We start from the raw sequence: 13620 nt of genomic DNA, 5'->3' as shown, positions 1-13620 counted from the left end.
CTTCCCCGCCCATCACCTTGCGCTGCTCCGTGCACCGCGCCGGGCTGGCTGCGCGCTGCGCCCGCCCCCTGGCCTCTTTGTTGCGCGGTGGGGGGTGGAGGCTCAGCGCGGGGCGGGGCCCGTTGTCGGAGGGGGCGGGGAGGACGGAGCTCTGCCTCCCCCCAGCCACTCACGGGTCCGCCCGGCCCAGCCAGGTTTCAGCTGATCACAACAAGCCGGGACTTGCTGGGAGCAGCAACCTCCGCAGGGCGAATAACTGTCGACTCTTGCCTCTGAGAAGCACCTTCCGCCGCCGGACTGCAGTGCCGAGGTAAGTAACACCCCCTTACCCCCCCCCGCGTGTCTGCCTCGAGGTCGCACTCCTGCCTCCCAGCCACGGGCTGCCGCCAGTGCCTGGGGTCCCGACTCCCATCGTCTTCCTCCCTCCAGCAGCTCGATTACACCCAGGCTCCTTGTATTCACAACCCGCCCCCCGCCCCTGCCAGTGACCCCCTGCAGTCCCCTCCCTGCCTCCTGCCAGGCGGCTCGGGGCAGTTGCTGCACATGTAGCCAGACTGGCTGCTCTGCAGGGCAGAACAAGTAACTCCTCCAGCCGCCTGGCAGGAGCTGCAGCTGGTCATGCAGGTGAGGCAGCTTTTCCATGCAAAGAGCTCCAGAACTTCTACTAATTCTCTGATCCACACAATTGATGCATCAGAACCCAGAACTTATTTTTTGGACACGTCTATGTGCGTATTGATTGGATTCTCCTAACGTTAACTGAAGATATTAGGAAAAATTGTCAATGCGGCCACCAACTCTTGCCCTGAAACCACCAAAAAAATTGTGAGAACCACTGCTCCAGGGCAGGGTCACCCGTTCCCAGGCCATAGGCCTACGGGCATAACCTGGTTAATTGAAGTACCTGCCTGTTCCCAATTCTTAGGGCTCTGGCTGTAATTCTCTGTGGGTTTGCAGGATGTTTTACCAGTGAAGGAGACTTACAAAGTAATATCCTTAACCTCTGTTTGTTAACAATTACCAACACACACTACACATGGTAAGCACTATTCACCACTGCCACAAAGCAGACAAACTTCGCCTGGTGGCCAATCAGGATCAGGTCATCTGGGGACTTCAGCTTCTGTAAATACACTTGGCCAGGTGTGAGGTCTGGCAACTCTCTTGGGCTGTGTCCTGGAGTTAGGTTTCAAAGAACTTCCTTGTGGACCCCAGTTTATACAGCTAAAACTTGGGTCCTGCTTAGCTAGATCTGAACCAATCATTTCAAACTAAAGTGCCACAAAACATCAATCCTAAGGCCTTATGGAACTTTCTTTAATCAATCACACCCCACCACCGTAGCTGATTTATATGCCCAATTAGTTATGCAACAGAGAGAAACAATGAAGGAATTGGACAGAAATCATTCCGATAAACAATAGACAAGGGGGAACCACAAGACAGAACAATAAGAAGTGTAGATTTTACAACCACGACTGTTGATAAGTGATTCCTTACCAGACAGAATCTATCGAAGTTTTCTTTAAACATCTTCAGATCTGTTTCTTTAGCTGGTGGCGGTTTAGGTTGGACATTAGGAAAAGCTTCCGAAGTGCCCGGGTGGTGAAGCTCTGGAACAAATTACTAGGGAGGTTGTGGAAACTCCATCACTGGAGGTTTCTAGGAACAGGTCAGACAAACACCTGTCAGGGATGGTCTAGGGGGTTACACTGAGCCCTGCCTCAGTGCAGGGGACTGGCCTAGATGAGCCTTCCCAGGCCTACGTTTCTAGAAACCCTTCGCTCTACACCTGAAGGAGCACGGCCAAGCGGCTAGGCTGGGAAGCCAGGACTCCTGGGTTCCACTCCTGGCTCTTAGAGGGGGGAGAATGTGCCAAGAACTTACAACCTGAAGTCATGAGGCGCCTGGTTCAAAGTGGGCTTGTGACATGCTCTTGTCAATGCGTTTAGCCTCCTGGCCAGAGCTCACCTGGGCAAGAGACACCCCTGAGCTTGAGAGCAGGTGACACGTAGCCCAAGGCCCTGCCTACGTTTGCCACCCAGCCTCGCCGCCTCTCAAGTGACTTAGCTTCGAAACCCGCCCCTTTCCCTCCTGAGCAGTCAGGAATTATATCATCCCAAAGTCATTAAATACAAATGTAGCCAGCAGCGCCCACTGGGCTGTTACCCTGCATTTGGCTTAGCCTGGCTTCTCTGGTTTGCGTTACCCAGCGGTGCCGCACCCGGCGCAGGGCCATGGATATTGGTGCGACCACGTTGATTTTGCTGGTCACCTGTGTCTCCTGCCTGCTCTTGTTCCTCAGTGGGAAGGGCCAGAAGAACAGAGGGCATTTGCCCCCGGGCCCGCGCCCACTGCCCCTTCTGGGGAATCTGCTGCAGCTGGATACCAAGGACATGGCCAAATCTCTTCTCACGGTAAAGAGGGATTTGCCTTCCAAGACAGGGTGGTGTGGGAACAGTGGGAAATGTCTGCACCGTGCTGGTGAATTTCTGCCTATCTTTTGTTGTTGTGGATGTTGGTAAGGGGGGTGGGAAGGATAATTCGATGCAGGCAGGTCCCCAGCCCTTCTAGCAGAAGGGACAGAATTGCTATTTAAGCATAGCCAGAGCTTTATCCCACCTTGTGCTGTTGTTCACCCAAGTGCAGCCTCTCTGATTTATGTTGCGACCTGTCTGTGCCTAGAGTAGCCCTGCCTGATAATGCCAAGGTCAGGGCAGGCTGCAAAAGGAGAGTAGATTCTCCCCACGCTGATGGGTGACACTGAAGTCAGACTTCCCAACCAGCCACAAACTGTGCTTCTGATTCCCCACACTGGTTATCAAGAAGCTAAAATAAAAATATACACAGCCCCCATTACTGCATTTTAGTCTTTGGCTCCCAATCAGCCACTAGGTCCAGTAAAGAGACCAGTTATTTAAAACTCTATGCTCTTTACCAAAAAAGGTTTCTCCTGACCCCAAAGGGTCAGCCACAGTACCAGATCAATATAAGTTTGGATCTTACCCAAAATACCATGCTGCCAGCCAATCCTTTAGTAACTAAAACTAAAGGTTTATTATAAATGGAAAGAAACAAACCATAAGAGAAATAATGTTAAATGATTAAAGCAATTAGACACATACAATTGATTTGAAAGTCCATACATATCAGGTTTCTAGTAGAATTGTGGAGTTTGCAGGTTTGTATAGTCCCGCTGGTGTAAATCCAGTATCTGGAGGGGTCTCAGTCCTTTGATTCACAGCTTCAGTCTGTAGAAGAGTTGATCCAGAGGTAGGGAGTAGGAATGAAGACTGAAGTGCAGACGATGACGGAAGACAAAATGGATGTGGTGCAGCTGCCTTTTATGTCCTTTGGCCTTTGCCATGCTGCTCGTGGAAATTTCCACAAATAAGATCGAGCCCCTGATCACATGAGTATGTCTTGGTGACTCATCAGGTGTAGCCCCAGCTTCTCTCCCCAGGCCCCTTGTACCTGTGAGTTTTCTTAATGGGCCATTAAGCAGGCTAGAGCTGCCACCATCCTGTCTGGGGTGTCGCCCAGACACAGCACAATTTGAAATACAGATACATCAAACATATCCGTAACTTCCATTGCGCATATAACACATGAACATAAACATCATCATCTTACTTAGCACATTACAGCCTTTCTAACAGTACCTGACATGGCATATCTCACATGAATTATTATGATTTTGACATATTGATGTTAAATAATATAATAAATGGGCCCCCTAATCCAGCCAGCATCACAGGGACCCCAGAACTTCCAGGGTCTTGGGCCCGATGGATGCCTGGCCTGCCTGATTCTTGGGGCAGATGGCTTAATGGGGTGCAGAAATCAGGCAGTCTCAAAGGCCTGGAGCCCCTGGCTCTATGGCTATGCCCCGGGCAGGCCGGCCCGGAAGCTTTGCCCCTCAAACCCTCACTAGGAAACCAGGCCGATTCTATCAGAAACGTTTCACATTTGACTTATTGGCATTTTCCATTAACACCCTGGTTTGCTGGAAAATCCCTGCCCAGCTGGATAGCTCCTAGCTCACAGGTTGTCCCGGACTCCTGGGTGCAGTCCTCAGCTCGGGGAGTGGGACGGGTCTAGTGGGCTACAGTGGGGGGATGAGGGTCTCAGAGTCAGGACTCCTGGGTTCTTTTCCTAGCTTTGAATGGGGAGTGGGGTCTAGTGGCTTGAGGAAGGGCTGCTGTGTATTGTGATTGCAGGGCTATGTGTTTGACTCAGGACCCCGTATTCTGACCCTCGGGTCTCTCTGTGTATGTAGCTGAGCGAGTGCTATGGCCCCATCTACACCATTTACCTGGGCCTCCAGCCCTGTGTTGTGCTGTGCGGATATCAGGCAGTGCAGGAGGCCCTGGTGAAACAGGCTGAGGAGTTCAGCGCACGCGGAGATCTGCCTGTGGTCTTCCGTGTCACCCAAGGGAACGGTAAGGAATTCACTGCTCCCCACCTGTCCCACGAGGGGTGGATGGCCCTTCCTGGCTTTCAGTGGCTTAACCCTCCTGCAGACATAGGGAAATGGGGCAGGACCCACAAAGGGGCTGGCCTGCTTTCCGGCTCAGGCACTGGACTAGGAGCCAAGGTGCTTGGGGTCTCCAATAACCTGACTGGTGTCCCCATGGCCAGTCAATTCCCCTCTCTCTGCCTCAATTTCCCCCCCTCTTCCCTCCCGAATCTTTGTCTGGTTAGATTGTAATAGGCTCCAGAGGGATGTGGGTTCAATTGCCAGCTCTGCCATTGACTCCGTGCACGACCATGGGCAAGTCCCTCCATCTCACTGGGCCTCAATTACCCACCAATAAAATGGGGATAATGACTCTGCCCCTGCAGAGTGCATTAGATCGAGGAGGTACTAGAGGAGAGTCAGTGTCACAGGCCACCTCCAGGTGACCTGCATTCCTAGTTTCCTTCAGTCCTGTTGTGTGTGTGTGTGTGTGTGTACGGCATGAGAGAGAACCAGTTAAAGAGGCAGTGGGGGTAGTGGTTAGAGCAGGAGGTGGCTGGGAGCAGGGACTCCTGGGTTCTAGGAGGAGGTGGGGTCTTATGGGCTAGACCAGTGGGCTACACTAGGACTCCTGGGTTCTGTTCCTGGTCCTGGGAGGGCAGTGGGGGCAGGACTCTCGGTTGTTGATGAGCAGGGGTTGGTTATTGTCATTCGTTCCCAGCATGGGGCAGGAGTACATGGAGGAAGCCCAGCTGAATTCAGTGAAGCTGGGCTCCCTTGAGCCCTTTCTTCACCCCTCCCCCCTCTTCCCCAGGCATCGTCTTTACGAACGGGGAGAAGTGGAAGGTCCTGCGGAGATTCGCCCTGCAGACGCTGAGTAACTTCGGCATGGGGAAGCGCAGCCTGGAGGAGCGGATCCAGGAGGAGGCGCGGTGCCTGGTGCAGGAGCTCGCCCAGACCCAAGGTGTGTCACCTGTGTAGCGATGCAGACTTTTGCAGCGAGATCCCTGCTGAGGGCCAGACAGCGCCCCCTAGTGCTGCACTGGGGATGGGGGCCAGTGCAGACTGCCAGGGCAGAGCGCCCCCTACTGAGCCCCCCCCCCGCTCCCTGCAGCCCAGGACCCCTGCCCAGTGCCACGCTGGGGCGTTGGGTTCACCCCTGCGAAGAGAGCACCTCCTGCTGCACACGCCCCTAGCACTGCACTGACACCAAGGGGAGACCCTCCCCCGCTGCTGAGCCTCCCTCCCCCACACAAATTCCCTGCCCAGCAGTGACCGAGCCGGAGCCCCCACTTGCGACTTCCTGCTGCTCACAGCCTGTTTCCTCCCCTTCACTAGCCGCGCCCTTCGACCCCACCTTCCTCATCAGCCGCGCCACCTCCAACGTCATCTGCTCCATCGTCTTTGGGGACCGGTTCGACTACGAGGACAGGAACTTTCTCATCTTTGTCGGCCTCATCAACCAGTTCTTCCGGCTGCTTATCTCACCGTGGACGCAGGTGGGTGCTGGTGGTGGTGGGGGGCTGTGTCTTGGGAGGGGTCGGAGGAGAACAGTTGGTCTCCGTCCTCTTTATAACACCCTATCAGCAGATGTTGTCAGGTCCCTGCTCAGCCTCCTCTTCGGGAAACCAAACACGCGTCCAGCAGTCGGCAGCGACGTGTGACCCCGACGCGCTCCGCACGGTTCCTCATGGCAATGGACGCGCTGACTCACACGCCCTGCACAGTTTGTTACGTTAACATCCCCGTATCCACACGAAAACACTCACACCCTGCTCGGTGCATTATAGTAACGTGACTCACACGTGCACAATTCATTCTGGTAGCATGACGTGCGCACGCCGTAATGAACAGCATAGAGCAAAGTGCACACGCCGCACAGTTCAGTCTGGTCATGTGCATGGACCTGCACTGCTGTTCTGTTCATTACGGTAATGCAAACACAGTGCTGAGCTGTTCAGTATGGTAATGAATGCACACAGTTCATTGCAGTAATGCAATGCACACTGCCCCCCTGTTTGTTATGGTAACACACACACACAGCTCACCGCGGTAATGCACGTGCACTGTTGCTCCATTTGTTACGGTGACACGCGCACAGAGCTCACGTGCTGCCGTGGGGTGACTCGTGTCCCTCTCCCCAGATGTACAACCTCTTCCCCAGCCCCATGTCCTACCTGCCGGGGCCTCACAACAGGATCTTTGAGAACTTCGAGCAGCTGCGGCTCTTTGTGTCAGAGCGGGTGAAGATGCACCAGGAATCCTTCGACCCCAACTGCCCCCGTGACTTCATCGACTGCTTCCTTCTCAGAATGGAGCAGGTGAAAGGGTTGTGGGCTCAGGGCAGGGGGAGACTGACCCCTTTAAATCTGTGTCTGCGTCAGTATGGGATGCAGGGTGTGGAGCAGTGTACGGGGCCTCAGGAGATCTGGGTTCAATTCCTGGTTTCCCTACTGGCCTGCTGGGTGATTGCCCTGTGCCTCAGTTTCCCTACATAGGATTAATGGTCCTAGATCCTAGGTACGTCCTCAGGTGGCTCCCCTGAACCACTCGCCCCGCCCCTGTTATTTTTAGTGAGCTGCCTCCATCAAACCAAGTGCATGTGCCTCCCAGGTGAGGCACTGCCCTGCCTTGTGTCCGTGTGTGTGTGTCTCTCTGTCCTTATGTGGTCTCATGCACACAGACACGCAGCCCCACCCATCCAAAGCTAGCCCCTCCATCAGAAGCCCCCTGGCAAAATGGGGGCCCTAATTTTTGAAGGGGGAGACTCTGGTTGCCAGAGAAATGAAGTTAGTGTTGTTCTGTGTTCGTACAGAGCCTGGCACAATGCAGGACCTAGCCCCTGGCTGGGGTTCCCAGGTGCTCCCATAATACAAACAGGGAGAAGTGGAAGGTCCTGCAGAGATTCGCTGTGCAGACGCTGAGGACAGGATTGTATTGGAGTGGCCTCGCTGCTCTGTTTAGTGCCTTAGCTCAACCACAGCCAGCGTGAGTCTGTCTACCCATGCTGGGAATCGTGTCCCAGCTGCTCTGTAGGCAGGCCAGAGAGACACAGAAGGAGAAAAAGCCAAGCAGATGCAGGCTGGAATCAACCTAGAAAGCGGGTTTGGGTTGGGATGGCGGCTGAGCGAGGCTGGGAGCCAGGAGGCTGGCTCCTTTGATCAGGGAAACAGGAGTTTGTGCATCTTTGTGAATAAATAGGGTCGCACCAAAGAAATAACCGACCTGCAGCAATTTCTCCTCCTCACTGCAACAACCCACAAGACCCTGGAGTTGTCACAAACTCCTCGGCCCAAAAGGGGTAACAATTAATAATCACAGAAGCATGGAAATGTAGCACAGGGAGGGACCTCTAGTGAACATCTCATTCAGCCCCCACTAACTCCCACATTGGGGCAGGAGCAAATAACCCCAAACTCTCCCTGATGGGTTTGTCCAACCTGCTCTTGAAAACCTCCAGTGACGGGGCTGCCATAAGCTCCGTAGGTACCTGTTCCAGTGCTTTGCTAGTCTGAGAGTTACAAAGATTTTCCTAAAATCGAACCTAAATCTCCCTTGTTGCAGATTCAGCCCATTACTTCTTGTCCCACCTTCTTCAGTGCACACGGAGAACAATTGATCCCCGTCCCCTTTATCGCAACCGTTTATAGACTGGAAATCCATGAGCACGTCCCTGCTCAGCCTTCCCGTCTCCAGATTCCTTCAACCTTTAAAGTGGTTTCAAAGGACCCAAGAACCCCTCCCAAAAACTAAACCTGCCTCTGACCTCATCTGGCTATTTGCCTCCAGGAGCACATGTGTTTGTTTGGGCTGATGCTAGAATAGAAGGGCTTGTGGCCGAGTCCATGGAGCAGCATGGCACGTGAACACAGGGCTGAAGTGGCCCTTGACCAGCCCCGAATCCCTCCGGGCACTTGTAGGGAGGGAGGTTTTTTTAAGAACCCTGGAGATGCTCCCTGCTCCATCACCTGCCACACTGGTTCTTGCCTTTGTTGCTGCTTGGTGACAATCTCCGTGGCCTCTTCTTAATCCATTGTGGGGTGGGGCAGGACAGATGCCAAGCGGTAACCCAAGCTCTGTTACATCAGGTTCTCGCAGCCTGCAGAAAAATTAACAGCTTAATTTTTGTGATGCTCCAACCCAGAAGGCAGGACAGTTTAGAATTGGGGAAACTGAGGCATGGGAGAGGGAAGTGACTTGCCCAAAGTCACGCAGCAGATCAGGAGTAGAATGCAGGAGTCCTGAAGGCCAGTTTTCTACTCTAACCACTAGACCCCACTCCTTTCCCCCAGCTGGGCTAGAACCCAGGAGTCCTGATTCCCAGCCCCCCTGTGCTAATGAGAAGTGCAGACTACCTCTGCTGAATACTGCAGTGGATGAGTAGAGCTGCCCTAAAAGTCCAGCATTACTTCACCCCTGGCTGTCGAGAGAGGCTGTCACCAGCTGTGGGGTTTGAACCAGGGAGACTCTGAGTTCACAACATCTGACTCCGTTCCTAGAGCTAAGGGATTAGCTCCCACACCCAGCAGCAGCAGTAGACCCATAAACTGCATATGTGGAGCACCCACTAGGGGGAGACACTCCCCTCTCCTGGAGTGATTTACATGAGCCCTGTGGGTTAGAATTCTGCAGGGAGGCGCCCAATGAGGAGCTGTGTACGCCTCCCCCTGCAGGAAAACCAGGACCCACTGAGCTACTTCCACATGGAGACTCTGGTGATGACCACGCACAACCTGTTATTAGCGGGCACGGAGCCGGCCAGCACCACCCTGAGATACGGCTTCCTCATCCTCATGAAGTACCCGGAGATACAGGGTGAGCGGCGGGGAGCAGGGGAGAGAAACAGCGCAGACACTTTCTCTATTGTTATTCCTAATGTGGGGTCCCCAGGGGCTGGGGTCTGTGCCGACCCCTGGCCGAGAGCTGGGTTCTCCATGTACCGGGTGCTGCACAGACACAGAGCGAGACACTTTTTTGCCTCCCGAGGCTCCCAGTCTAAACACAACAGACAGACAAATGGAGGATCATTATCCCCACTGTGCAGAGGGGAACTGAGTCGGGGGGGGATGTCAAGTGACTTTCCAAAGGTCACACATGGAGTTGGTGTCAGAGTTGGAGCTGAAGTTAGGTCTGACTTTGACTCCTCTGCAGTTAAGGGGTGACTCTGGATTGACCCTGGGGCAGCTGAGATCAGAATCCAAACCACTGTCTCTATTTCAAAATGGCAGGGATCAAAATCTCCTGCCAAGTCTCAGATGTATTCTTATCAGCAAGTTAAGGAAGTATGGGTTGGATGAATGGACTAAAAAGTGAATAGAGAACTGGCTAGAATATAGGGCTCAACGAGTAGTGATCAATGGCTCCATGTCTAGCTGGCAGCCGGTCACAAGCGGAGTGCCCCAGCGATTGGTCCTGGGGCCGGTTTTGTTCAACATCTTCATTAATGATCTGGAGGATGGGGTAGATTGCACCCTCAGCAAGTTTGCAGATGACACTAAGCTGAGGGGAGTGATAGATACCCTGGAAGATAGGGATAGGATACAGAAGGACCTAAACAAACTGGAGGATTGGGCCAAAAGAAATCTGATGAGGTTCAACAAGGACAAGTGCAGAGTCCTCCACTTAGGACGGAAGAATCCCATGCACAGCTACAGACTGGGGACCAACAAGCTAGGCAGCAGTTCTGCAGAAAAGGACCTGGGAGTAACAGTGGATAAGAAGCTGGATATGAGTCAGCAGTGTGCCCTGGTTGCCAAGAAGGCTAATAGCATATTGTGCTGCATTACTAGGAGCATTGCCAGCAGATCACAGGAGGTGATCATTCCCCTCTATTCGGCATTGGTGAGGCCGCATTTGGAATATTGTGTCCAGTTTTGGGCCCCCCACTACAACAAGGATGTGGAGAAGTTAGAGAGAGTCCAGCGGAGGGTAACAAAAATGATTAGGTGGCTGGAGCACAAGATGTATGAGGAGAGGCTGAGGGAACTAGGCTTGTTTAGTCTGCAGAAGAGAAGAATGAGGGGGGATTTGATAGCAGCCTTTAACTACCTGAAAGGGGGTTCTAGGGAGGATGGAGCTAGGCTGTTCTCAGTGGTGGCAGATGACAGAACAAGGAGCAACAGTCTCAAGTTGCAGGGGGGGGAAGGTCTAGGTTGGACATTAGGAAAATGTTTTTCAATAGGAGGGTGGTGAAGCACTTGAATGGGTTACCTAGAGAGGTGGTGGAATCTCCATCTTTGGAGGTTTTTAAGGTGCGGCTTGACAAAACCCTCGCTGGGATTATTTAGCTGAGCAGGGGGTTGGATTAGATGACCTCCTGAGGTCCCTTCCAACTCTATGATTCTATGTAACCAGCTCCAGACCTAGGGTGTCCTTGCTGCCTCCATGACCAATGGCTGCTTCACAGAGCTGTGATGTCAGGCTGCCCTTCCCAGTCATAACCCGCTTTCCATCCTGCTTGTTTCTCCACAGCCAAAGTCCAAGCTGAGATCGACCGGGTGATTGGCCGGCACCGCAGCCCTTCGGTAGAGGACCGGGTGCTCATGCCCTACACTGACGCCGTGATCCACGAGGTCCAGAGGTTCAGTGATGTGGTCCCGATGGGTCTCCTTCACGCGGTGACCCGGGACACCCAGTTCAGGGGTTTCCTGCTTCCAGAGGTAACGGGGTTTCCTCCTCCCCACATTCAAGCAAATATCCCCCCTTGACTCACCCTGGGGAAGCTGAGATCAGGATCCAGCCCTGCCCCCATCGCAGCCAGGGGGTGACTCTGGATTGAACCCAGGGGAGCTGAGATCCGGTTCCATGATGTCTCCCCCTCACCTCTTCTCAGATTGCATCCCAGCTTCCAAAAGGGAAAGAGAGAGGGACAGACGGACAGACAGTTTGAGCTGTGGTTGGGTAGACTGGCCAATGGGCTTTATGGATGGATGGATGATCAGAGTGTATGGGTGGCTAGACAGAGGGGTGTGCATTGGGATGGATGGGACAGGACAGGACGGGACAGTAGATATATGGATGAGGTGATCGACAAGTTGACTGAGAGATGGGTGAGTAGCTGGCTGGATGTAAAGGTAGATGGTGGGAGAGACTAATGGATGTGTGAATAGATGGGTAGACAGACAAAAGATGGATGGATGGACAATCCAGATGGATGGGTAGAAGGACAGAAAATAATCCTGATAGGTTGAGTGGATAGAGAGTGGATCATTGGATAAATGGACAGACAGGCTGAGAGATGGATGGATGGCTACACAGGTAGCAGGGGAAGGGAGGAGTCAATGGATGGGCAGACAGACAGATGTGTGAATAGGCTGTTGCATGGGTGGATGAGCAAGATGGATGTAGACTCATAGCACCATCGGGTAAGAAGGGACACAAGGGTCATCTAGTCTAACCCCCTCCCAGGATGCAGGATTTGTTGTGTCTAAACCATCCAAGACAGATGGCTGCCAAGCCATGCATGGGGAGAGATGTATGGATTGCCAAGATAGATAGGAGGGATGGACAGACAGATGGTTGGGGAAACTGATGGGTGAATTAATAGACAGAGGAACATCAAGATAGATGGATAACCAGGTGATGGTTGGATAGGCAGATAGACAGACAGATGGATGGACAGTGAGTGAATGGATAGACTGACAGACAGAGGGACAGCTGGATGGGCAGAGAGATCCTCTGGACACATGCGCTGGAGCTGTGCATTTCCCCTGCCCAGGGCACCAACGTGATCCCGCTGCTGTTCTCTGTCCACAAAGACCCCACCCAGTTCAAAGACCCAGCCACGTTCGACCCGGCCCACTTCCTGGATGAGAGAGGAGGCTTCCAGAAGAACGACGCCTTCATGCCCTTCTCCGCGGGTGCGTGTGCACGGCCTGGGGATCCGGCCGCTTGGCCATAGCGAAGAGGAAGGGCCCAATTCTCAGTTACGATCAGGCCCCTCTGTGCTTCTGTGGGGTGGAAACGACCCTCTAAGAGTCCAGGGGTGTCCTCAGTGCTGTGGGGCTGGCATAGGGGCCCGGCCCCCAGCCTCCAGCATAGGTGGCGGATCGGGACCATGGCTGGAGTGCACCACACTCTGGGTATTCTCTGCCCCCAGGGACGGAGCAGGAGTAAGAGCATCCCCAAAGCTGCTGTAGCTGACAATGGTGGCTGGTCCCCAGAATACAGGGAACATGAAAAGGGTCTTAAAGGCACCTGAACCAAGGGCAGGGATGGTAACCGAGACTTGGGGCGCAATGGATCCTGAAACGCATCTTGCCCCATGCACGGCCTCGAAGTCACTGTGTTTCGTTCCCCCAGGGAAGCGGATCTGCCTGGGCGAGGGCCTGGCCCGCATAGAGCTCTTCCTCTTCTTCACCACCATCCTGCAGCGCTTCACTCTCACACCCCTCACCCGCCCGGAGGAAATCGATCTCTCACCTCTGTTGAATGGATTCGAGATCTTGCCGCGCCCCTACGAATTCCATGCTGTCCCTCGCTGACGAGCTGCCACCCACCACATCCCTCCTCTGCTCCCCTTTTCGTAGTCTTGTGTCCTGTGGCTTTTTCTACCAGTTACAAGCGCACGTGTGAGATGAGTTCGCAGGCCTCATCGATTGCAGGGTCTAATTGGGACAATTGCGGCGTCGCCGGCTCTTGAGATTTTACGGTGATATTTGGTGGTGGTCTTTGTTTTTAAAGCCCTGGGCCTGGACTGATGGGCTTAGTTCCAGCTTTAATTAAAAATATATAAAATATTTTTGTTTCCAGCTCTGGTGTCTGTAGAGAAAAGTTTAGACCCAACTCAATTAAATAACCCAGAAGCAAATAAAGTGAACCCTAATCTCAGGATTTTTAAAGCCAATCCCGTGATCTTTTGAATGCTCAGGACTGGATAAGTTGCTGTCGTTAAAGTGGGACAGAGCTGGGAATGCTGCCACTGGAGGGGGCGCAGAGAACAGCCACAAAACTGATGGGAAGGTTGGGAAAATGCCTTGCAGGGAGTGGTTTCTGTATCTCTGTCTGTTCAGTTTATCAGCTTTACAAGATCGATTTATAAGATTGATCAGTATCTTGATCTCAGTTTATAAATACATTCATAGGGACTAAAGGGCCCTTTTAGCTAGTGGAAAAAGGCAGAACCAATTCCTGGAATTTAAAGCCAGACAAATCCCAGTTAC

The 13620-nt window shown here is 53.1% G+C and overlaps 1 protein-coding gene across 1 annotated transcript; it reads left to right on the top strand.

The window, feature by feature from the left end:
* Nucleotides 1-2237: 2237 nt before the first annotated feature.
* On the top strand, nt 2238-13288 carry LOC137158754 (cytochrome P450 2F3-like). The gene is made up of 9 exons (XM_067556613.1): nt 2238-2417; nt 4280-4442; nt 5274-5423; nt 5798-5958; nt 6604-6780; nt 9133-9274; nt 10931-11118; nt 12177-12318; nt 12761-13288. Exons 1-9 carry the CDS (start codon nt 2238-2240, stop codon nt 12940-12942), a joined length of 1485 nt encoding a protein of 494 aa, XP_067412714.1. The 3' UTR covers nt 12943-13288.
* Nucleotides 13289-13620: the final 332 nt, after the last annotated feature.

Source organism: Emydura macquarii, unplaced genomic scaffold, assembly GCF_026122565.2.
Source record: "Emydura macquarii macquarii isolate MOO-44397 ecotype Brisbane River unplaced genomic scaffold, CSIRO-AGI_Emac_v2 contig_1790, whole genome shotgun sequence".
In the NCBI taxonomy this organism is placed as follows: Eukaryota; Metazoa; Chordata; order Testudines; family Chelidae; genus Emydura; species Emydura macquarii.
The sequence above is the reverse complement of the archived record's forward strand: the minus strand, read 5'-3'. Positions and strand labels throughout refer to the sequence as shown.